Here is a 23,440-nt window from a genome sequence, read left to right on the forward strand (position 1 = left end):
AATTGTTTGCAGATGATGTGAAGTTGGGAAGGGTTTTCAGTAATATTGCAGATGTGGCAGCCCTCCAAGAGAATTTGAATAAACTAGACAGATGGGCAAATGAATGGGGTTGTCAGTTCAATGCAGCAAAATGTAATGTCTTGAGGTGTGGGATCCATCGATGGGAGGAGCTATACTGGAGAAGGTAGGAGAGACAAGAGATCTGGGGGTGATAATTGACAGAAAACTGAAATTCAGGGAGCATATTGCAAAGGTGGTGAGGGTAACTCAGATGATTGCTGCAATACTGAGAAGGACACTGACCTGCAGAGATAAAAGAGTTATCATTCCATTGTATAAGACCCTGATCACACCACACTTAGATTATTGTTCTCAGATTTGGTCCCCAGGATATGAAGGGGATAAATTAACTGTGGAAAGAGTACAGAGGCAGATAACAACAAAGATGGTTTCAGGACTGTACAATATGAGTTATGAGGATCAACTGAGGTAATATGGACTGCAGAGTTTGGTGGATAGAAGGAGGAGGAGAGGTGATAAGATCGAGACTTTTAAACTGTTGAGAAGCAGTTACAGGGTAGACATTGGAGAATTCTTTCACTTGGTGGAACGGCGGGAAGGAGTGATGACAAGGAGCCATCACTGGAAGTTATGAAAGGAGGCTGTGTGAAAGAGGGTGAGGAGTGGTTTTTTTGGATGGAGGGTGGTTGAACCTTGGAATGCATTGCCTGAGAGAGTGGTTGGAGCGGGAACGGTCAGTGGGTTCAAGGAGTGCATGATAAACTTTGTATTTCCTAAAAACGACCTCCCATGATGAATCTTTTGACTCCATGGAGGTCTGGATAATAATAATAATTAAGGCAAAGTCTATGCAGCTCAGCAGTAAACTTGTTACATTCTAGCTGGATCTGAGCAGATTTTATGCGGTCTGGGAAGACAGCAGATGATCTCACAAGATCCTCTTATTTTGAAGCATCTGTGTAATCAAACACAAAATCAGTGCATTCCATTCTATGTGCATGAAAAGAGCTGAGGGTAGAAAAGGGATGGAATGTTTGGTTAGCCTACAGAAAGAAAACCTGAATGGTGGTATATATATATATATATATATATGGTATTACTTTTCTCAGGGGCTCACATTAGTGAGTAAGGGCATGGCAAACCTGAGATACCCAAGCTAGACCTGATCTTACTTCATACAATATACACTTGGTATATCATATCTGGAGACTGGTCTTCTACTCTTCTTTCCCTCTACTCTCTCCTACTTCTTACTCCTTTCCCCCAGTGCTATTAGAGCAACTCGAGGGTGAGGGGGTGGCTCTTTCCTCTCAAACTGTAGTTTCCATTATCTGCTAAAAAAAGGCAAGCCGCCTAGTTGTCTTAAGGTGGCAGCCCCACCACTAGGATACCTATCGTCATGCTAATCACTTGACATAGGGAAACACATATTACTTTCAAGTCTCAACGAAATCCAAACCAGACAGAAAACACGAGAAATGACCGCAAACTAAAAAAGGTTAACAAACTTTGGAAAAAGAAAAATGTGATGCTACATGGAACATTAGAAGCATAGCACATAAAGAAGAAGAATTAGATAAAATTTTAAATGACAAAAAATATAGAAATTGCAGTTCTTACAGAAACAAAAAAGCAACTTAAAGGAACAAAAGAAACAGCTAACTACAATATCATATATAGTGGAGTGGACTAACAAATACATGCAAAAGCTGGTGTAATGATTTGGATCCATAAATCAATTAAAGCAAAAATAACTCATTGTACATACTGGAATGAAAGAATATTAGAAGTGCGATTAAAATTAAATAAAGAAAATTTAACAGTTGTTGGAGTGTATGCCCCTGAAGAAGGAAAAGAAGAAGAAAATGATTATTTTTACAAAGAGTTTATTATTATTCAGGCCTCCATGGAGTCAAAACACTCATCATGGGAGGGCCTTTCTAAGAAACACGTCTATCAAGACTCACCGAGGGAGGTCCCTCCTAGGAAACACAAGTCTTTCAAGACTCATCGAGGGAGGTCCCTCCTAGGAAACACAAGTCTATCAAGACTCATCGAGGGAGGTCCCTCCTAGGAAACACAAAGTCTATCATACCACTCCTTAAACGCATCGACCATTCTCGCCCTCACCACTCCATCAGGCAATGCATTCCATGGTTCAATCACCCACCATGCAAGGAAACCACTCCGCACCCTCTTTCTCACAGTTTCCTTTCATAACTTCAAGGGATGGTCCCTTGTCATGACTCCTTCCCACTGTTCAACCAAGCAAAAGACATTTTAAAATAACTAAAAACAAAATCAATAGAAGAAAACCTAAACAATTATAAGCAAAAATGGATTAAACATGTAAACTGAATGGCCAACATGTGACATCCTAAACAAATACTAAAATATAAGCCAACTGGAAAGAGAAGGCAGGGTAGACCTCAAAAAAGGATATTGGATGGATAATGAGACGGAACAGACCAATATGGACTATGCTCGTAATTAGTGTTATGATGATGATGATGACTTCTATGCTATTGATTGCTCTTGTTTATAGAAACATTGTTATCATTCAGCAATGTGTGAGTAGAGATAATTTCATGTGGTATGGTCACTTAAATAGAATAGGAAAGGAAATATTGAAATATAATAATCGACAATACTAGACTCCTAGTAGATAACAGGCTAATTTGGTGGAAAATTGTATTGTCAATCTGGAGTTGGTAATAATAGTCGTAGCCCTGCAAGAGGATTTGAATATGCTAGACAGATGGGCAAATGGGGGGTATCGGTTTAATGCAGCAAAATATAAGGTCTTGAGGTTTGGGACACTGCATACTCTATTGGAGGAATTTTACTGGAGGAAGTAGGGGAGACAAGAGATCTGGGGTTGATGATTAATAGAAACCTGAAATTCAGGGGACATATATTGCAAAGGTGGTGACGGTAACACAGAGAATTGCTGCAATAATGAGAAGGATGCTGACCTGCAGAGATAAAGTTAAACTATTGTTCTCTGATTTGGTCCCCAGGATTTGAAGTGGATAAATTACCTGTGGAAATGATACAGAAGCAGATAATAAAGATGGTTTCAGGACTATACAATGTTACTTATGAGGACAGGCTGAGGAAATGTGACTGCAGAGTTTGGTTATTATCAAGTTATTATCACCTCTCCTTCTATCCACTGAAGAAGGAGAGGTGATATGATTGAGACTTTTAAACTGTTGAGAGGTAGTTACAGTGTTGACACTGGGCAGTTATTTCGCATGGTTGAACAGCGGAAGAAGTGATGAAACCACTCCTCACCCTCTTGCTCACAGCTTCCTTTCATAACTTCCATCCCTGGAAGTTATGAAAGGAAGTGGAGTGGTGAGAGTGAGAACAGTCAATGAGTTTAACGAGTGGTACGATAGAATTTGTGTTTCCTAGGGGGGGTGCCCTCCCGCAATGAGTCTTGATAGACTTTGTGTTTCCTAGGAAGGACCTCCCACGATGAGTCTTTTGATTCCATGGAGGCCTGAATAATAATAATAATAGTACATATCAGGAATATGATGGTGATATATTATGAGTCATATACTTAAATGAGAGTCTTATATGTCAGTGCGGTTGGCCTATTGATCAGTGTATTCACTCTCCAATCAATCTCTGCATGTTGTGGGTTCATAAAACCCTACAGTGTGGACAGATTCTCATGATTGTCTTTAGATAGGAGACAATTTCACTACCCACTGTTGTGAGACTGGTGCCCTGTTTATCGAGGCATGGATTGGCTTTAAAAAGTTCCATGCTTGATCTCTTTAGCAGGGTTTCCAGATTTCATGTAAAAGTACCAAAAAAAAAGATTATATATATATAAAATTATAAAATAGAAAAAATCTTTAGCCCACCCTAAATAACTAATGTGGTATAGGTTTACAAATTTTCATAAATGGGAATGACAAAAAACAAAACAAAACTGAAAATTAAATGAACTTGAAAGGTTTATAAAAATCTAGGTTTATGAAAAACAATCATTTAAGTAAATAAGAATATATTCTCAGAGAGAAATTATTGATTATATTAAATTGTATAATTTTAGAACATCTCACCATATGTAATCCATACAGAACTTTTGCCATATCAATAATTCGTTCTACTAACTGATCAGATGATACCACAGGAGTACCATGTACAACTTCTTTCTTCTTACCAAGCTTACTATACAGATAATGCTGCCAACTCATTACATCACTGGGATCAATCTGAAAAGAACAGATAGAATGAAGCAAAAAAATATCTAAATTAAAAGGCATTATTGCTACAGTCACAGTCCATTTTAATTTACTTTCTTCATTTACTTACATAAACTGATTAGTTTATAATTTCTTTTTCTTTTATATATTATATATATATCTTTAATCTTTAAAAGCTTAAATTTTCTTTACTTTTATAATGAAGAAATAATTGGCAGTACAAACAATTAATTGAATCAATGACAACTATGTAGATATTTTGCATTTAGCAACAGAGTAACTGTTATGCTCAACCTGGAAACTAGAGCTATGGGGATGGTTGCAGGGTGAGCATGTGTATAGACACCTTTGAGGTAAGTTAGCATGTGAAAGAGAGAGGGTGAGAATGATCAAAAAAAAATGATTGATGTATTTTCTCAAAGGATCTCATTTTAATGGGACAGCTAATACAAAATGCAAATACATTTATGTATTTACATATACATTTAAGTATAATAATAACTAATGCATTCAGAATAAATATTAGTGAGACCTGGGACCCAGTTGATAGACAATGATATAGTTAGGGTGACAGAATATTAGGGATATAGTATTGTTTAGAAAGGATGGAGAGAAGATGATGAAGGAAGGAGTATGGCTGATGATATAAGATAAATTATAACAAACAAGTTCAAAACAAAGATAGGACTGATGAAGTAGTGCATTTGAGACTGTCTGATGTGCGACAGAGGCCAGCAGGACAAAAATATAGTTATAGGCCAGGTAGATACAAGGAAAGTAGCAAATTATTACTATAAGTGCAGGGAAGTAATTCTCAAGAGAGAGACTTTGACTATGGGGATATAGATTGAAAGCAGGGAAGGTCACTTGGGGGGAAGGAAATGGAATTTACAGAGCTAATTAAGAGATAATGACCCTGAATCAATAAATGATAGAAGATAATCAGATGTGAGAGTGGCCTGAAAGGGGGAGAGTGGTCACTGTCTTGAATAATAAAATAGCTGAGCATGTGGCATTTTCACTTAAGAAGGGATGGTATATATCAAACTAAGAAGCAGATGATTATGAACAACTTAGGAGGCAGATTGAAGCAGCTACATGATACAAGAATCTGCAAGGGAAATAGTCAATGGATGTTTGAAGGAGAGTAGTACATTGTAATACAAGAGTAAGATGGGTAAATTAGGTAGGAATTTAAACGATGAACACCATCATTAAGCAAGAAGTGCAAAAAAAAAAAGGATATAGAGGACAAATAAATTAGATCAGCAAATGCAAGAAGAATGACAAGCATGCTGAGGAAGAGAAAATCATGCTGTGTGAGGAAATAAGCCAAAGAGGCATAAGGAAATCCCAGAGGGTTTGTCTTCATTTCAATGAGTAAAGAAGAAGAATGATTATCATAGGATAACTTTAATGATAGGTGAGAGAAGGTATTGAAATACATAGAACACTTTATTTTAATAGAATTCTTGCAAAGAGCTATTTTGTAACGATAAGTGCTATTTTGACAATATTTCATGAATTTTAGTGTTGTACTATTTTTTTTTTTTGATAATGAAGTGTGTCTGCATGATTTTCACCGTGATTTATTAGTTGAAATTGCCTTCTTTAAATATAACATAATGACCACGTGGGTGAGTGCCACAAAAATCAAGTGGCATTAATGACACAGACTTTTCAAAAACAATTTGAAGTCGTGAGTATAATATGTATTCATGGCAGAGTGTAAGAGATGTGTTTGTGGAGAGAGAGAGAGAGAGAGAGAAAGAGAGAGAATGAATGGGAAATGAGAGAGAGTATGGATTTATAGCAAGGGCAATATATTATTAGACCACGAGGCAATGAATGTGAAACAGAGTGTAACGATAGATAGAACTTTATGCCTAGAGAGGCATAGAATTCATATGGATTATTGTGCAGATATTTGGTTGCAGGGTTTCCATGGTGACAAGGATATGTTGGAAAGGGTCCAGAGAAGATTCACAAAGGTGGCCAGTGCTCTTTGGAATGTAGAGTATGAGAACAGATTCAGAGAATGTAGGTTGCAAATCTTCATGCACAGGAGGAAGAGGAGGGATATGATTGAGATATATAAGCTAGTGGGGGGGGGGATGTTATCAGGTTGACATAGAAGAGATTTTTCATAGAATGGGAGAAGGGGGTAGAACAAGAGGCGATTGCCAGAAACTGTATAAGGAGAGTGTGAGCAGAGGAGTCAGGAGAAGGTTGTTTTTATGGAGAGTGGATGGTGAGTGGAATTCATTGCCTGAGTGTGTTGTGAATGTAGAGACATTGAATCAGTTTAAGGCATGGTAGGATGAACATTGTGCAATAGTGCGTACCTGCCATGATGAGTCTCTGACTCCATGAAGGTCAAATGATGATAATAATAATAATAATAATAATTATTATTATTATTATTATTCAGACCTCGATGGAGTCAAAAGACTCATCGTGGGAGGTCCTTCCTAAGAAACACAAAGTCTATCAAGACTCGCCGAGGGGAGGGCCCCCCTAAGAAACACAAAGTCTATCATCCCACTCCTTAAACTCATTCACCATTCTCACTCTCGCCACTCCATCAGGCAATGCATTCCATAGTTCAACCACCCTAAATCCAAAGAAACCACTCCTCAACCTCTTGCCCACAGTTTCCTTTCTTAACTTCCAGGGATGGCCTCTTATCATCACCCCTTCATGCTGTTCAACCAAGCAAAAGAACTCCCCAGTGTCAACCCTGTAACCACCTCTCAACAGTTTAAAAGTCTCAATCATATCACATCTCCTTATTCTATCCACCAAACTCTGCAGTCCACATTCCCTCAGCCGATCCTCATAACTATCATTGTACAGTCCTGAAATAAACCATCTTTGTTATCCGCCTTTGTACCCTTTCCACAGTTAATTTATCCCCTTCAAATCTTGGGGACCAAATCTGAGAACAATAGTCCAAGTTGGTCTGATCAGGGTCTTATACAATGGAATGATAACTGTTTTATCTCTGCAGGTCAGCGTCCTTCTCATTATTGCAGCAATCCTCTGTGTTACCTTCAGCACCTTTGCAATATGTCCCCTAAATTTCAGGTTTCTATCAATCATCAATCCCAGATCTTTTGTCTCCCCTACTTCCTCAAGTATAACTCCTCCTATAGAGTATGCAGTGTACCATCGATGTTTCCCAAATGTCAAGACCTTACATTTTGCTGCATTAAACTGAGACCCCCCATTCATTTGCTCATCTAATTAGCTTATTCAAATCCTCTTACAGGGCTGCCAATTTGGGATTTAGCTGACCAAATTGTATTCTTATTGGCTTAAACCAAAATGCAAAATGATGGTACAACATTACAAAATTTCATGCCGGCTGGGGCGTCACCCGGTTAAACAAGGCCCCCGTTGTTTTCGCCAGGGAACCAGGGCAAACAGCGAAAAGTCAGCTACTGGAACAAATCTGAAAACACACCCAAACTCAACATCACCAGAGTTAAAGATCGGTACTATCAACATAAGAAGCCTGAATGGCAAAGAAATGGAGCTAGCTGAGGAATTAGGTAAGTACTAGATTGACATAATTGTGGTGAATGAAACAAAAAAGACAAAAACTAGTGAGATTTTTCTGAGCAATAAATACAAAATGTTATATTCAGGCAATGACAATCAAGGAAAAGAAGGAGTAGCCATAGTATTCCACACTAAATACAAGGCTAATCTTCTTGAATGGCAGTCAGTCTCAAGTAGAGTAATGTGGGCAAGTACGAGAATGGGGAACTGGACAATGAGACATATTTGTGCCTATGGTCCCACAAAAGGTTCTACTAAGGTAGAAGTGGACGAATTTTTTAATGCTTTAGAGAAAGCAACTGACACAATGAAAAAGGAAAAGTTGGTCCTTGTTGGGGATCAAAATAGCAGAGTAGGAAATGATTGTCAGACATACAAAAATATTTTGGGAAAATTTGGAGGAAAGAGCAAAGCTAATAATAATGGCAAATACTTGTTGGATTTCTGCTCAGGACATGGTCTGGTTATTACTAACACCATATTCCAACATAAAAATGTGAACAAATTCACATGGAGAGAAGAGGCAAGGAATAAGAAAAGTCTCATTGACTATGTTACTGTTGATAGTGATGTTTTCTCCCTGGTGCAGGACACCTGAGTGTACAGAGGATTTGAAATTGGAAGTGTATTAAGTATTAAGTATTAAGCAGGATAAAATTGAATTTCATACTGAAAAGAATAACATGTAAGAAAGTTTCAAAGCGAATAAACGTAGAACAGCTTTCAGAAGTGAACTGTAGACTAAAATACACTAAAATTATTGAAGAAAAAAAATGAAAGAGTTTGAGAACAGCAACCAAAAACCTCAGAGATTCAGTGGGCAAGCCTTGAAGAAAACACTGATTGATTCAGCCAGAGAGAGGCATGTGGTGAGGTTGTCTGCAAGGATAGAAAAATCAGAACTCTGTGGTGGACACAGGAAGTTAAAGAGGCAGTGAAGGAAAAGAAGAAAGCATATCAAAAGTTCCTGGCAAATAAGTCAGCTTGTGCTCTTAGAGAATACAGAGACAAATGTAATAAAGCTAAACACTGTGTAAAATTATCTAAACAAAAGTCATGGGAGGACTTTGGCAAGAACATAGAAAATAAATATCAAGAAGGTGGCAAAATATTCTGAAGGTTGTTGAAGAAGCTTAGAAATGGAGGAAAGAGTGCTGTCAAAGGACTTAGAGATGATAATGGTGAAATGAAAATGGGAGGAAAAAATATCCTTGAAGTATGGAATAATTACCTCGAAAAATTGCTAAATGAAACAAGCAGTGATAACACAGTGGTATAAAACACTCAACAAGCATACAGTCAGGAATACATATCCATACTTGAAGTAGAAAAAGCCATCAAAGGCCTGAAATGTGGAAAGGCAGCAGGAATAGATGATATTCAGCCAGAAATGCTGAAGTGTGGTAGTATAAAAGTCTTACAATGGCTGCACTGCATAGTTCAGAAAGCCTGGACAGAGGGACGAATTCCCGATGACTGGAGTAGAGCTCATAGTACCCCTATATAAAAGAGAAATAAAACTGAATGTGAGAATCACAGAGGCATTTCATTACTGACTGTTCCTGGTAAGATATATGCAAGTATACTTGAAAAATGGTTGAGAAGAATTGTGGAAGAAAAGCTTGGTGAAGAACAAGCTGGATTCAGGCCAAATAGAGGCTGTCAGGATCAGATCTTCATTTTACGACAAATAGTTGAGAAAGCATGGGAATATAACAAAGATCTATACTTGAGTTTTGTCGATCTGGAAAAGGCATATGACGAGGTGCCAAGAGAGAAACTATTCAATACACTACATTTATATGGTGTCAATGGGGCATTATATCAAGCAATACTTAGTCTTTATTTGAGTTGTAAGTCAAAGTTATAATTGAAGGAAGTACAGGAAGATGATTTAATGTTAAATCTGGTGTGAGACAAGGATGTACATTATCCCCTCTGTTATTCATTATTTATATGGATCACATTATGAAGGAAAGTGGTATTAAACATGATATCAAAATTGGAGATGTTAATGTCAGCTCTTTGCTATATGCAGACGATGTTATACTTCTAAATATATCTGCTAGAAGTCTGCAAGATTCCCGACTAAATTGAATAACTGTTGTAATAGATATAGTGCAAAGGTCAGCAATAAAAACACAAAAATAATGAAAATAGGCAGAATCGTTGAAAATGTCAACTACGTTTTGAATGGAGAATCTGTGGAACAAGTAAAACATTTCAGCTACTTAGGCACGATTTTTAGTGAAGATGGTAAATTAAATATGGAAAGAGACAACTGAATCAACAAAGCTGGTATGATAGGAAGTCAATTGAATAAATTCATATGGAATAAGAGAGAAATTAGCCAAAACACTAAATTAGCTGTATACAAGACAGTGTTCAAACCAGTTTTAACTTATGGATCTGAGAGCTGGGTCAGAAGTAAAACACTTGACCAAAGACTAGAGACCGCAGATATGAGAGTCCTGAGAAAGATTACAGGCATGAACAGATGGCATCAATGGCAATATCATATTAAAAATGAGGATATTAGGAAAGAACTTGACATTGTTGGCATCCAGGAATGCATTAGCAGAGCTAATCTCAGGTGGTATGGTCACTTAAACAGAATGGGCGAAGAAAGATTAGCAAAACGAGTGTTCTCTGCCATGTTGGCAGGAAAACGACCCAAAGGAAGACCAAGATATAGGTGGATTGATACGGTACAATGTGCCTTAGATGATAGAAATATAAGATCTGATTATGATAATATTGGAGTCTTGACAAGTAACAGACTGAGTTGGAGGAAAATTGTAGATAGGAAGTTAGTAATGATGTAAATTTTTCATGTAGTACTATCATATCCTGTAAATCCCCTTGAGGGTACATGGCAGGAATTTGATGATGATGATGATGAGAATTTTATTGAATAAATTGGTACCAATAAATTGATTAAAAACATCTGCATAAGTGACAGTCACTTATGTATTAATAACATCCCTATAGAAAAAGTTGACTCTTACAATTACTTAGGACAAAAACAATAAATATGAATAATGATTTATCTGAAGAACTAGTAAAAAGAAAGAAAGCTTCATGGCTATCATTCAACAAACTAAAAGAAACACTTACTGATCCAAATCTTGACATCTCTGCGAAAGCAAAACTATTTAATAGTGACACTCTTCCATCACTCACATATGGATCAGAAACATGGAACACAACAAGAAAAGAAGAAGAGGCTCTCAGAATAACTCAGCGTGTAATAGAACGTGTTAGAAATATAGAACTAAGAAAGAGATTAGGCATAAAAGATGGTAACTGCAGTATACGAAAGCAAGATGAGATAGGTAGGCCACATTGCCAGACTCAGGGATAACAGATGGATATATAGAATACTAACTTAGCAATCAAGAATAAAGAGAAAACCAGGAAGACCACCTACAAGATGGGAAGACCCATTAGTGAAATCTATGGGTATAACATGGAAGAGAGAGAGAGAGGCTTAAGATCGAGATCAGTGGAGGCATTTTTGTGACCTGCACTCATGGAGAAATCATGAATGAAACACAGGTCCATCAAGGTAATGAAGGTAAATTGGTATACCAATGGAGTTGAATATGAAGCAGATGAACACACATTAGCATTATATGGCAGTGTATAATCCAGGCAAATGCAAGTGGCTAGTAGTATGGTGCGGGCTTTTTGCTTGAGTTGCTGCTATTTATTTTGTACATTAATTATATAGGAACTGATTTGAGGGGACATATATACAGTTGTTTACTGTTAATGCAAAAACTGAGTACCACAGCAGTTAATGAAAATTATTGTTATTATTAAACCCCAATGGAATCTAAAGACTCATCATGGGAGGTTTCACTGTAATACACACAGCTTATCATACTGACTTAAATGCATTTACAGTCTCTGAACTCACTAAACTCACATACAATGCATTCTTTATTCACCACTCTCCATGGAAAAAACCTGCTTCTCCCTCTTTTGCTCACCTTCCTTATACATCTTCCAAGGAAAGCATTGTGTCTTTTGACATCTTCCTCCCATTCTATGAAAATTCTCATCTATATTATTTTGATAATAACCCTATACCAACTTAACCTGTCTGATACTCATCATTCTATAGATGAGACGCCATCCTTGGTCATTCACTGGATCCATTCAAATATCTCTTCATCCTTTTGAAAACCAGGTGACAAAATTTGTCCACAATAATGTATGTGCAGTCTGACCCAAACCTTCTATATGGAACCATGGCATCCTTACTTCTACACAATCACATCAGTATCCTCTGCATCACTGCCATAATCCTCTGTGCTCCCCCTCACACATTTGGTAATGTATCTCTGAAATTTTAGGTCCTTCTCTATCACCACACCCGGAGAACTCATCCTCTCCATCTTCTGAAAGATATCCCCACCAATCCACCACCCTCACACTATTTTGTCCATTCACCCAATCTGTCTATTTGAGTCCACTTGCAAAGCTTTGGCATCTTCTATACTCTTTGTAGTTCTTTCTAACTTTGCATTATCTGCAAACAACTATATATATATATCACTATTAAAATCGTTCCAATGTCACTTCAAAAACATACAAAAATAAAACAATTAAAAAATAAAGAAATAAATCACTGTTGTTATCATATAACTTTAAACTGAAATAAAAATAACTGGAATGAGGGCTGTCACTCTTCACTTTACTGAAAATCCCTGACCTCTACCCAAGCTCTCTGGCTCTTTAAAATGCTTTTGCAGTCAGTCCATAACAAAAAAGCTTTGCTACCTCCATAGAAGATTGGCTAACTCACCTTCAATTGAAAAAATCCATATAAAGATTCCTCTCGTGATGACGAGAACCAAACTTAGGAATTTTCCAATCAAATGGAGCACCATACTGTTGTTCTTACAACTGCAGTACAGAGGCACTTACAAAGATGTCAAAAAATCAAAATCCAATGCAGAGTTCTTAAGGTTAGAATGCAATAAGCTTGCCTCCTGCTCAATTAGTAACTGATTCTTATGGTTCCCTGCTAAGGCTGTTGAGTAAATTCTACCCTTTCTTGTTACCACCTCTTTCATATCCTGATGGTAACATTACCCGAAAGATAAAGGATGTCTTGATATTTATTAATAACACACATAAAGACCACAGTAATAACTTTTAATTAATAAAGGTGCAAATATTTCATACTGAAATTAACAGCACATCTTCAGTGTCATCAAACAGTTAAAAGAATGGAATACAAAGTATTCCATTCTTTTAACTGTTTGATGTATATTTACATATTTACATACCTTTGTATATTTACATATACAAAGTAGAGAACAGTAGACTGTTCTCTACTTTGTATATGTAAATAATCTTTCGTTGGTGGGAGCAACATTAAAAAAAAAAACTTTCTTATTATTTATGCCCCAAACTGTAGTCTTTTTCAATAGTTTAAGACAAATTAGAATACTTCATAATATAAACAATTTTAAGACTGCATAATAGAAAATAAAATAAAACAAAAATACCAATGAAAGTGTTTATAGTAGATGGATCTGATCTTTTTATGAATTGGCATAAGACAAGGGGAGGCGTTTCCCGATTTGTTACATTTGTTATGGTGCATGTAACAGGAATTTTTCTGCTTTGGTTGTATGAATCTTTCTACTGATTCAGCTGAAGTAAAAAACATGCTAAATCACCAAAATACTGAAGCAAAACTGAATACTTGGTGCATTCCTAGTAAGAAGGTAAGAAGTTTTTGTACCAAGAATAGGGAATACATTGCAAGGGATGGTAAGAGTGCAGAGTGAACATGTTTAATGAGTATGATGGAAGTCCGTAATAATAATAACCAGGGGCAGCTCATGCTGTGGAACTGCAGCACCCCCAATTTTTCTAGATATATAAATATATTTCTTAATTTATTTATATTTGCTTGTAATATTTAATTTTATCATCAACAATCCTATAAGATTCTCTTATTTTGTATAAAAAATAATAAAAATCCATCTTGTAGCACTTAGGAGGGCGAAGGATGCCAGCAGCACTGTGTTTACCACAGTGTCATATTGCTACGTACACAAGAATATGCACGTCATAGTGAGATGCGAGCTATTAGGGTAATGCGACACTGTCCGTCGCACAGTTCCACTGTTGTTTATATGAAGTTTGCGCCAATAGTAGAGTGTTCGTAGGGCTTATCGTGTTTACTCCGTCTCTTTAAATATTTGGACATTACAATTAAAGACATAACATTTGTTATGGTAATTTTGAATTATACCAAACTATAATTTTATTGATAATAAACAATATTTTTTCATGTTTAATTTATTTTTAAAATTTTTACCATAATTTTGATATTTTATCCAAACACGTATACACTGTACTTACAGTGTGTATGTATATTTTGAAAGTTGCAGCACCACGATTTCAAGCCACGAGCCGGCACTGATAATAACAATAATAATAATAACTGTAGAATGGTGTTTGTCTGATGGAAGATTATACCATAAACATATGATATAAATATATTACGCAAGAAAATATATACATATTACTTCAATGATTTCTGGCAGTACAGTAACGAGGGTATGAAGCACCTGTGGCAAGTTTCTAACTTGAGCCCCCCTACCAACCCAACGCAAGTCTCTAACTTGTGCCCTCCCAACCCAAAAATGACAAAAATTTTGAAAATTTTAAATGTAACAAGTTAAATTTTACTAAATGCAATATGTTAAATACTTACTATTAACCCCATCAAAATGAGTTGCAGTGTGTTGTAGAATTTGTGTGTCTAAAGCGGCATATTGCTGAAATTTAAAAATACAATATAAAATAGTGGACTTTTATATCTATTTATTTATTTTTATTTTTTACATTTTGAACCCCAAACCTAGCTGTGCCCATGGCGGGTGCCTCTTTCGCCATGCTCTCGTTACGGCACATTTCTGGAATGTGATCAATTATGATTATCTTATAAGATACTTCAAACAATAATAATAATAATAATAAAACCCTATTATACCTTATCTGGCAAAGTAAGCTGGAGTTTGATGTATTCAAATATATCTGACTCTGGAGTTTTCTGTAAATAAAAATATAAACAGAAATAAACAATTCATTGCATAAAAAAATAAGTATTCATCCTATGATAACAATTTAAATAAACTGTGATCAAAATGTAAAAAAAATGGTAACATAAAAGCATTTTGTTTCAGAGAAGAACAAAAAAAATGAAGGAAAAGAAGCTAAACTACAAGGACAAAAGATGTGTAATGTGTAAATGTAATCCATCATTATTCATACAAAATGAATTTGAGTGGACAGTGGATTAATTAAAAATCCTACTATCTGAAATGGATGAAATACATAAACCACGTTAACATTTTCAAGGATAAAAATCTGAGTGAATTGCTGTCTTTTATCACATAATCACTCTAACTCAATGTTAATCCCTTAATGAATTGAAGAGCCAATTATATATACTAACTGTATACAAGAATGTGTTCAAACCAATTTTAACTTATGTATCTGAAAGCTGGGTTAGAAATAAAAAAATAGAAATAAAAAAGACTTCATCAAAGATGAGACCATAGATATGAGACGTCTGAGAAATATTACGGGGAAAAAAAGATTATTATTATTATTATTATTATTATTATTATTATTTCGGGCGACTCCAGCAGTTCTTAGACTCATCGAGGGAGGCCCTAAACATCATGTCCACACAACTATGCGATTACATTCTCACAGTATCTATCATACCGTGTCTTGAACTCGTTCACCATCATAGCACCCACAACAGACTCTGGCAGCTTATTCCACTCATTTACCACTCTAAAAGTAAAGAATCCAGCTCTAACACCACTGCTAACCACACTCTTTCCCAGCTTCCATAGGTGTCCCCTAGTTCTCCCACCACCAGTCCTGATCTCAAAAATATCCTCTGAATTAATCCTATAGAATCCCTTTAGCAGTTTGAATGTCTCAATCATATCTCCCCTCCTCCGCCTATCAACTAGTTTCTGCAACCCACAAATCCTCAACCTGTTCTCATATGGTTCATTCCATAGACCTGTTATCATCTTAGTCACTCGCCTCTGGATCCTCTCCACCTCCTCCCCATCAAGAAGAAACCGAGGTGACCAAATCTGGCCACAGTAATCGAGATGAGGTCTTATCAAGGCTCGGTACAGAGAAACAATAACTTGCTTGTCTCTGCTCGTCAAGGTATTTTTCAACAACCAAGTGAGTTGATGAGCTGATTTAGCTACTTTTGCAGTGTGCCCCCTAAACTTCATCTCCTTATCCACCAACACTCCCAAGTCCCTGGCCTCATCAATCTCTTGGAGTACAGTTCCACCCATGTGGTATACTGCTGCTAATCTTTTCACCCCGAAATGCATAACCTTACATTTTGTCACATTAAATTGACATCCATTCTCATTAGCCGAGAACTCCAATCTATCCAAGTCATCCTGCAAGACTTTGACATCTTCTGCATTCACTATTGCCCTACCCAACTTTGCATCATCAGCGAACAAATGAATTGTTCCACTTAGATCCTTCCCTATATCGTTAATGAACAGATTAAACAGCAGTGGTCCAAGAACAGAACCCTGCGGCACACCACTAGTCCAGGCCGTCTTTTGGACTCTACTCCTGAATAAACTACTCTTTGATATCTCTCCATCAACCAACCACCTATCCATCTCACCAACCCTATATCCATTCCCATATGTTGTAGTTTATGGATTAGTATTCCATGTGGTATCCTGTCAAATACCTTTGCCAGGTCCAGCAGTATCACTGTAAACCCATTTCCCTTATCCAGTTCAGCCGTCACCTTGTTATAAAACTTGAGCAAGTTACTGAAGCATGATCTACCCTTCACAAAGCCATGCTGTCCCCTGTACAGTATCTCATTTTCATCAATCCATTCCTGTATTTTTTCCTTGACTACTTTCTCTAAGACCTTGACAACACTTCTGATATGCTGATCGGTTGGTAATTTGCAACCATAGTCTTGGATCCTCCTTTATGCAGTGAAACTATTTTCCCCTCTTTCCACATCTTCGGGACTAAGCCAGACCTGAGACTCAGATTAAACAACATGGTCAAGGGCACTGATAATTCTTTAGCCGCTTCACGCAAGACCCATGCCGGTATACCATCCAATCCCACAGATATGTTCACATTAAGGTTCTGTAATAGACTAGTCACCTCCACTTCATTCATCACTATTCCCGTATAAACTAATGGTTCCTTCACTTTTTCAATGTCACCACCTGGATGATATGCTTTTGCAAAGTGCACGCTCAGTAACTCCACTATATCGACTGATTCAGTGACCTCCTTACCATCGTCATTCCTTAAAATCATTTTGCCGTGTACAGTTTTTTTCTTGCTTGCAGCATATTGAAAGAACTGTTTTGGATTCTCTTTTGCTTGCAAAGCTAGTTTCCTTTCATAATTTTCTTTCAAAAAGCAAAAGGAAATTTCAAAATTTCCTTTTGCTTTTTTTACCACATTCGTTACCTTTCTGACCTGCACTTTATACCGTTCGTGTGCCTGCAGGTCACCCCTTTCTTTATATTCCCTGCACAGTTGTTTCTTTTTTTGCAGCTCAAGCTTAATGGTGTTATTCATCCATTTAACCCCTACTTGTTTCACTATTCGGACCCTAGATATACAATCTGCCATTACCTCCTGTAAATGCTCCTTGACCACTTCCCATGCTCTATCGACGTCCAGCCCTTGCAGTTGTACATGCCATGGCACTGATCCAAGCAATCTCCTAAGCTTGTCATACTTGCCAGTACGGTAATTCCACATATACCCTGTCTTAATCGAAAATTCCACACCTTTAGCCACCTCCCAGGTCAAGACCTTATGATCACTCTCACCAATAGGTGGCAACATGGTCATATTCATTACAGTCAAATTCTCAGATGCTATTACCAGGTCAAGCACTCTCACACCCCTAGTATTTTCAATTACATGCTGTCTCAGATAGTTATCCCTTAATAATTGAATAAAATCCTTTTCCTTCCTCACATGTGTCCTCTCCTCCTTCCAATCAATGTTACCATAGTTGAAATCCCGCATAATAATTACCCTCCTTCCACTCATTTCATCAATTTCCCTATGCATACTATCTCCACCATCTATTCCATCACCTGGTCTATAGCAGCACCCAACTGTATATTTTATTCTGCCAGTCTCAATCTCACACCAAATAGCCTCAAATGAGCTCCTTTCACCATCCTGCGATACATCTTCAATTCTCCTTGGCTGCAGTTCATCAGCTATCATCAATAATACCCCTCCCCCCATTTTATTCTCTCTGTCCCTCCTAAACACACTATAACCTACACATTCTATCCCACTAACCATATCTTCTTCCGTCAGCCATGTTTCACTAATGCCAATAACCTGTGGCCAGGAAGAGCCAATCAAGGCCAAAAATTCTTCCTTCTTGTTCCTAATACTCCTGGCATTAGTATACATGAAATGCAGTGATCCTTTAGTCCCACCCCTATATTGATGCGTTATTCTAAATGACCCATTCCCATTTTTTGTCCTTTGTGCTGGCTCGGGTACATTATATACATTCTTACACTCATCTGTCTCACTGATGTCTGCATATCCATTCCCCCCCCCCTCCTTGGTAGTTCTAGTTTCCCTGGTTTTGCACATCCATTTTCACTTCATTCAGCAACACTCTTTCCAGTCTCCGCACACCAAGTCCATTCAAATGCAGGCCATCCATCTTGTATAAGTCCTTTCGCCCTTCAAACTCATTCCACAAGTCCACGAATTCCACACCACACCGTCTGCATAACCTACGCATAATGTCATTTGCGATTATGGCCCTCCTCCTAAACTCCTCTCTGTCATACCGCAGCAACAGACTAACCATTCTAACTCTGTCACTCTTTTCTTTCGCTACCTTTAACAATACTTTCAAGTCCTCTCTCATAAAAAATTTATCACCTTTCAATTCATTCGTAACCGCCACAATTATTAATTCTTTCACCCTCTGTTTTTGCACTCTAATACTCTCATTTACATCCTTAAATTTTGCACCCGGTAAGTACGATTTAGTTACACTGCCATCTATCACCCCTCTTAATAATGAGTCACCATACAACACTCTTTCCTTCATTTCAGAAACTCTCTCATTCTTGCACTGTTTTTTACGTTAGCCGAATCACTCTGGAAAGAGTTTTGTAGGTGCTCTAATTGCCGCTGCACATTTTGTATCACTGCGCGCAATCAAAGGCTTAGAAAAATTTCCTCTAGTTTTTCTTTGTGCAATCAAGCACTGTAGAGTACAAACTCCACTTCTACTGAGCTACACAGGCTCTCATGATGTTAGGAAAGAACTTGATGTCATTAGCATTCAGGAATGTGTTAACAGAGTTTAATCTCAGGTGGTATGGTCACTTAAACAGATTGGTAGAAGAAAACTTAGCAAATCAAGTGTTCTTTGCCAGGATAGCAGGAAAAAGACCCCGATGAAGATCAAGAACTAAATGGATTGATGCCATAAGAAATGTCTTAGAAGACAGAAATATAAGATCTGATAATATTGGAATCTTGACAGATAACAGATTAATTTGGAGGAAGATTGTTGATAGGAAGTTAGTAATGATGTAATTTTTTTTATGTAGTACTATCATATGATCCTGTACACATCTCCCCTGAGGGTATGCGTTAAGAATTTGATGATGATGGTGATGAAAAATAACAATAATAAAGTGTGGATTGATGTGTGAAAATAACCATTGGTTAAGAGATCCTGGAAGCTGTATAAATGGAATATCAGTAAGACAGCGAAAAGATTTTTTTTTTTTTGCAGAGAGAGCTATGAATGAGTGAAATGTGTTATGAAGTGGGAAATGAATATAACACTACTGAATATGTTAACAGTAACCTATAAAAGGTATTATAATGATGAGTATTATGAATCCAAGAAAGCCTGGAAACAATACTAATATTTATTATTTAAAATAAATATATATTTTTTTATATATATTTGTTTATTTTATTTTAAATAAAATAAACAAATAATGTGGGATTTAATTTAATATCCCCTTAATTTAAATAATAAATACTAATATTAATGAGGTACTAACCTTCAGATATTTTTCCTTTGCATGTTGTACTAATTCTTGTTCCCTGCCAGCAAAAAGATTTAAACCAATAGGAAGGAGACGTTTTAGACAAGCCACCATTAGACTAGCTGCCAGTTCCTTATCTTTATCTCTTTTACCATCTCGTTTCTTTTTAACCTGTAAACATAGAAAACTGTTTAGAAATTACGTGTAGCTACTAAAATGCACTTTAAATATTATTCTAAGAGAACACAATGAAAATGGTATCTCTGAATTTCTTATTTTTAAACAGAAATCTTCCATTAAAAATCTTAGAAATGAATATTTAATTCTAGAAATATAAAGATGGTCAAATTAATGAAGAATGTTATAATGGAAAATACAGTAACTATATAACCAATAATAACACATAAATAAGTTACAATTTCTTGATGAATGCCCTGTACTGAGATCGATTACAGAGATGTCCAGATCAATATTTTTGTGCATAGTTATGGAATATTTTTTGTCGAATTTTATCTTAAGGATGATAAAAAGAGTTAGCACAAAGTTACTGATCTGTATGAGTAAGGTTTCTAGTAAATTTTGAGTATTATTATTATTAGCATTATGCTTCTGGGGAATTTAAATACTCAGCACGGGAGTCCCCAGTGTCACACACACACACACACACACATGCACACACGTGGATGCAAAACTCATTGAACTATAACACAGTTCATGCCAAATACAGACAAATTATCTTGTCTTGTACAGATCAGGTGGGAGATGTCATCAAGGCCTTATACAATGACATCATAACCTTTCTATTTTTGCATGTCAGGATCATCCGCGTGATTGCCATTATCCAATGTGACATCTTCACAACTTACGCAATGCTTCCCCTGAATTTCAGATCCTTGTCCACCATCACTCCTGGATCTCTCATCTAATCTACTTCCTTTAAAATTTCCCCACAAGTGTATACTTTGCATCTGATTGTTGCTTACCAAATCTCAAATCTTACAGTTTGCAACATTGAACTGATTGTTCCACTTGCCATGAATGGGCAAAGTGTTCTTTGCCCATTTCATGCAATCTATTCAAGTCCTCTTGTAAGGCCATAACATCTGCTTGACTCTGCATTGCTCTTCTCAGCTTTGCATCATCTGCAAGCAGTTTCATATCACTAGTTAAACCCATCCTAATATCATTAACATACAAATTCAACAACAATGGTTCCAAAACTGACCCCTGCAGTACACCACTAGTGACTTTCCTCTTTCAGGATACTGCATCCCCATATACAACTTTCTGATACTTATCTGACAGCCTGTCACTGATCCAATTCAGAAGTCTGTTATCCAATCCCATCTGTTTCAATATATTTACCAGCTTGTCATGTGGCAGTCTATAAAAAGCTTTTTCAAAATCCTAGTACACCACTATATATGCATCTCCCCTGTCCAAGGTATTTGTCACCTTGTTATAGTACATAAATAAGTTAGTGAAACATGATCTCTCTTTAACCAACCCATGCTGATAACCACAGAGAATAATGCTGTTATCAACCCATTTCTATATCCAACTTCTCACCAATCTCTCAAGTACCTTCGCCACAACTACAGATTGGCATATAATTTGAAGCTTCAGCCTTATCACCATCTTTCTGCAGTGGAACAATTTTTACCCTCTTTCCACTCCCTTGAAACCTGTGCTGTTGCAAGACTTATTAATAAACAGGCATGCCAATTCCCTTAAGTGGGAAAGTTCCAGTAATAGTGGGATTAAGTTTGTTTAATTCCTGAAATACATTCTGCTCACTCACAATTAAGCCATCCTGTCATGATTCCATCCTGATCAGGATTAAACACCCTTATAAATTGATCACTGAATACCTCAACAATGTCTTCTGCAGCAGTTACCATTCTACCACTTTTGTCCATTAACATCATCTTACTATGATCATTCTTCCTGTAAGCATTTAGAATTGAAGGAGGTACAAAAAGGTGGTCTGATGTCATATCAGGTGTGCGACAAGGATGCACATTATCTCCACTCTTATTCATTATCTATATGAATCATATTATGAAGGAGAGTGGTATTAAATCTAATATCAAAATTGTCAATGTTAATCTTAGCTCTTTGCTTTATGCAGATGGTGCTAAACTTTTGAATGAATTCAGTACAGGTCTACAAGATTCCCTGACTAAATTGAATAAGTGTTGTAATAAATTTGGTAGGAAAAATCATCAATAAAAAGGCGAAGCTGACTTTAATGGATTCATAAGACTCATCATAGGAGATCAACAGTAGTCGACACACTTGATCAAAGACTGGAGACCACAGATGTGACAGTTCTGAGAAAGACTGGGAGTGAACAGATGGCACCAATGCCAGCATTGTATTAAAAATGAGGATATTAGAAAAGAACCTGACATTAGCATTCAGGAATGAGTTAACAGAGCTAATCTCAGAGCTAATCACTTAAACAGAATGGGAGAGGAAAGATTAGCAAAACAAGTGTTCTTTGCCAGAATGGCAGGAAAAAGACCCGGAGGAAGACCAAGTTGTAGGTGAATTGATACAGCAAAAAAATGTCTTAGAAGACAGAAAATGTTGGGATCTTAGCACAGAACAGATTAATTTGGAGGAAAATTGTTGATGAGAATTTAGGAATGGTGTAACTTTTTTATATAATCAGAGGGTGTACATAATATTCTGTACACCCCCTGAATGGACATATCAGGAATTTGATGATGATGATAAGATAGAGACATTTAAGTTACAGGATTTTACCAGATTAATCCAAAGGGGATTATAAAAAGCTTAGAAGGTGAGGGAAAGAACCAGAGGTCATCCCTGGAAGTTATGTAAAAGCGTGGTGAAGAGGGGGATGAGGAGTAAATTTTTTACATGGAGAACTGTCAATGAATGGAACACATTACCAGAATGTGTTGTTAATGCAAGGAGTGTTAAGGATTTTAAGATTCTATATGATAAATATATTGTCAGTTCAATGAACCTCCCACAATGGGTCTGCCAACTCCATGGAGGGTGTAATAATAATAATGATAATAATAATAATGATGATGATGACCTTCAACCTAAAATCATTAATTACAATTGCATAATTCAGAACATGAAGAAAGAGAAACTACAGTCAATAAAGGAATTATTATAAAATTTATCAACTATTTTATGAATAAAAATATGGTAACTAACTTTTTTAGAGTGGGATGTAGTTTGTTGGACATTAGACACGCTGCTTCTTCCACGACCAGCTGCTGGCATTATTAGAGCCATGTTATCAATTTCATGTTGAGAAATAAAATTCTGCTCTTCCCGACGACAAAACTGAAACACAATTAAAAATAGAAGGTTTTTAGTAATGACAATATATAAAAACATTAGATGCATTGTATTTTTTGAAAAAAAAAATTTTGCACGGTCATCATTTTCAAATTTTAAAAAATTTTTCATTTTTTAAAGATTAACAGGAACAAAAAATGGAATTCTGTTATTTTAATCATC

At 36.6% G+C, this 23,440-nt stretch overlaps 1 protein-coding gene across 3 annotated transcripts in view; it reads right to left on the bottom strand.

Moving 5' to 3' along the window:
• RyR (Ryanodine receptor) overlaps positions 1-23,440 on the bottom strand; it is a 1,703,288-nt gene that overhangs the window by 554,573 nt on the left and 1,125,275 nt on the right. For all 3 annotated transcript variants that reach the window (XM_090399345.1, XM_090399347.1, XM_090399344.1), the window contains exons 79-82: positions 23,132-23,263; positions 19,949-20,104; positions 14,833-14,892; positions 4,104-4,256 (exon numbers count right to left, since the gene is read on the bottom strand). In XM_090399345.1, coding sequence (XP_090255471.1) covers positions 4,104-4,256; positions 14,833-14,892; positions 19,949-20,104; positions 23,132-23,263 — 501 coding nt within the window. The remainder of the gene's footprint in view (positions 1-4,103; positions 4,257-14,832; positions 14,893-19,948; positions 20,105-23,131; positions 23,264-23,440) is intronic.

The sequence above is a fragment of the Typopeltis vanoorti genome, chromosome 10, assembly GCF_054136105.1.
Source record: "Typopeltis vanoorti isolate ZY-2024b chromosome 10, IOZ_Tvanoo_1.0, whole genome shotgun sequence".
Lineage (NCBI taxonomy): Eukaryota > Metazoa > Arthropoda > Arachnida > Uropygi > Thelyphonidae > Typopeltis > Typopeltis vanoorti.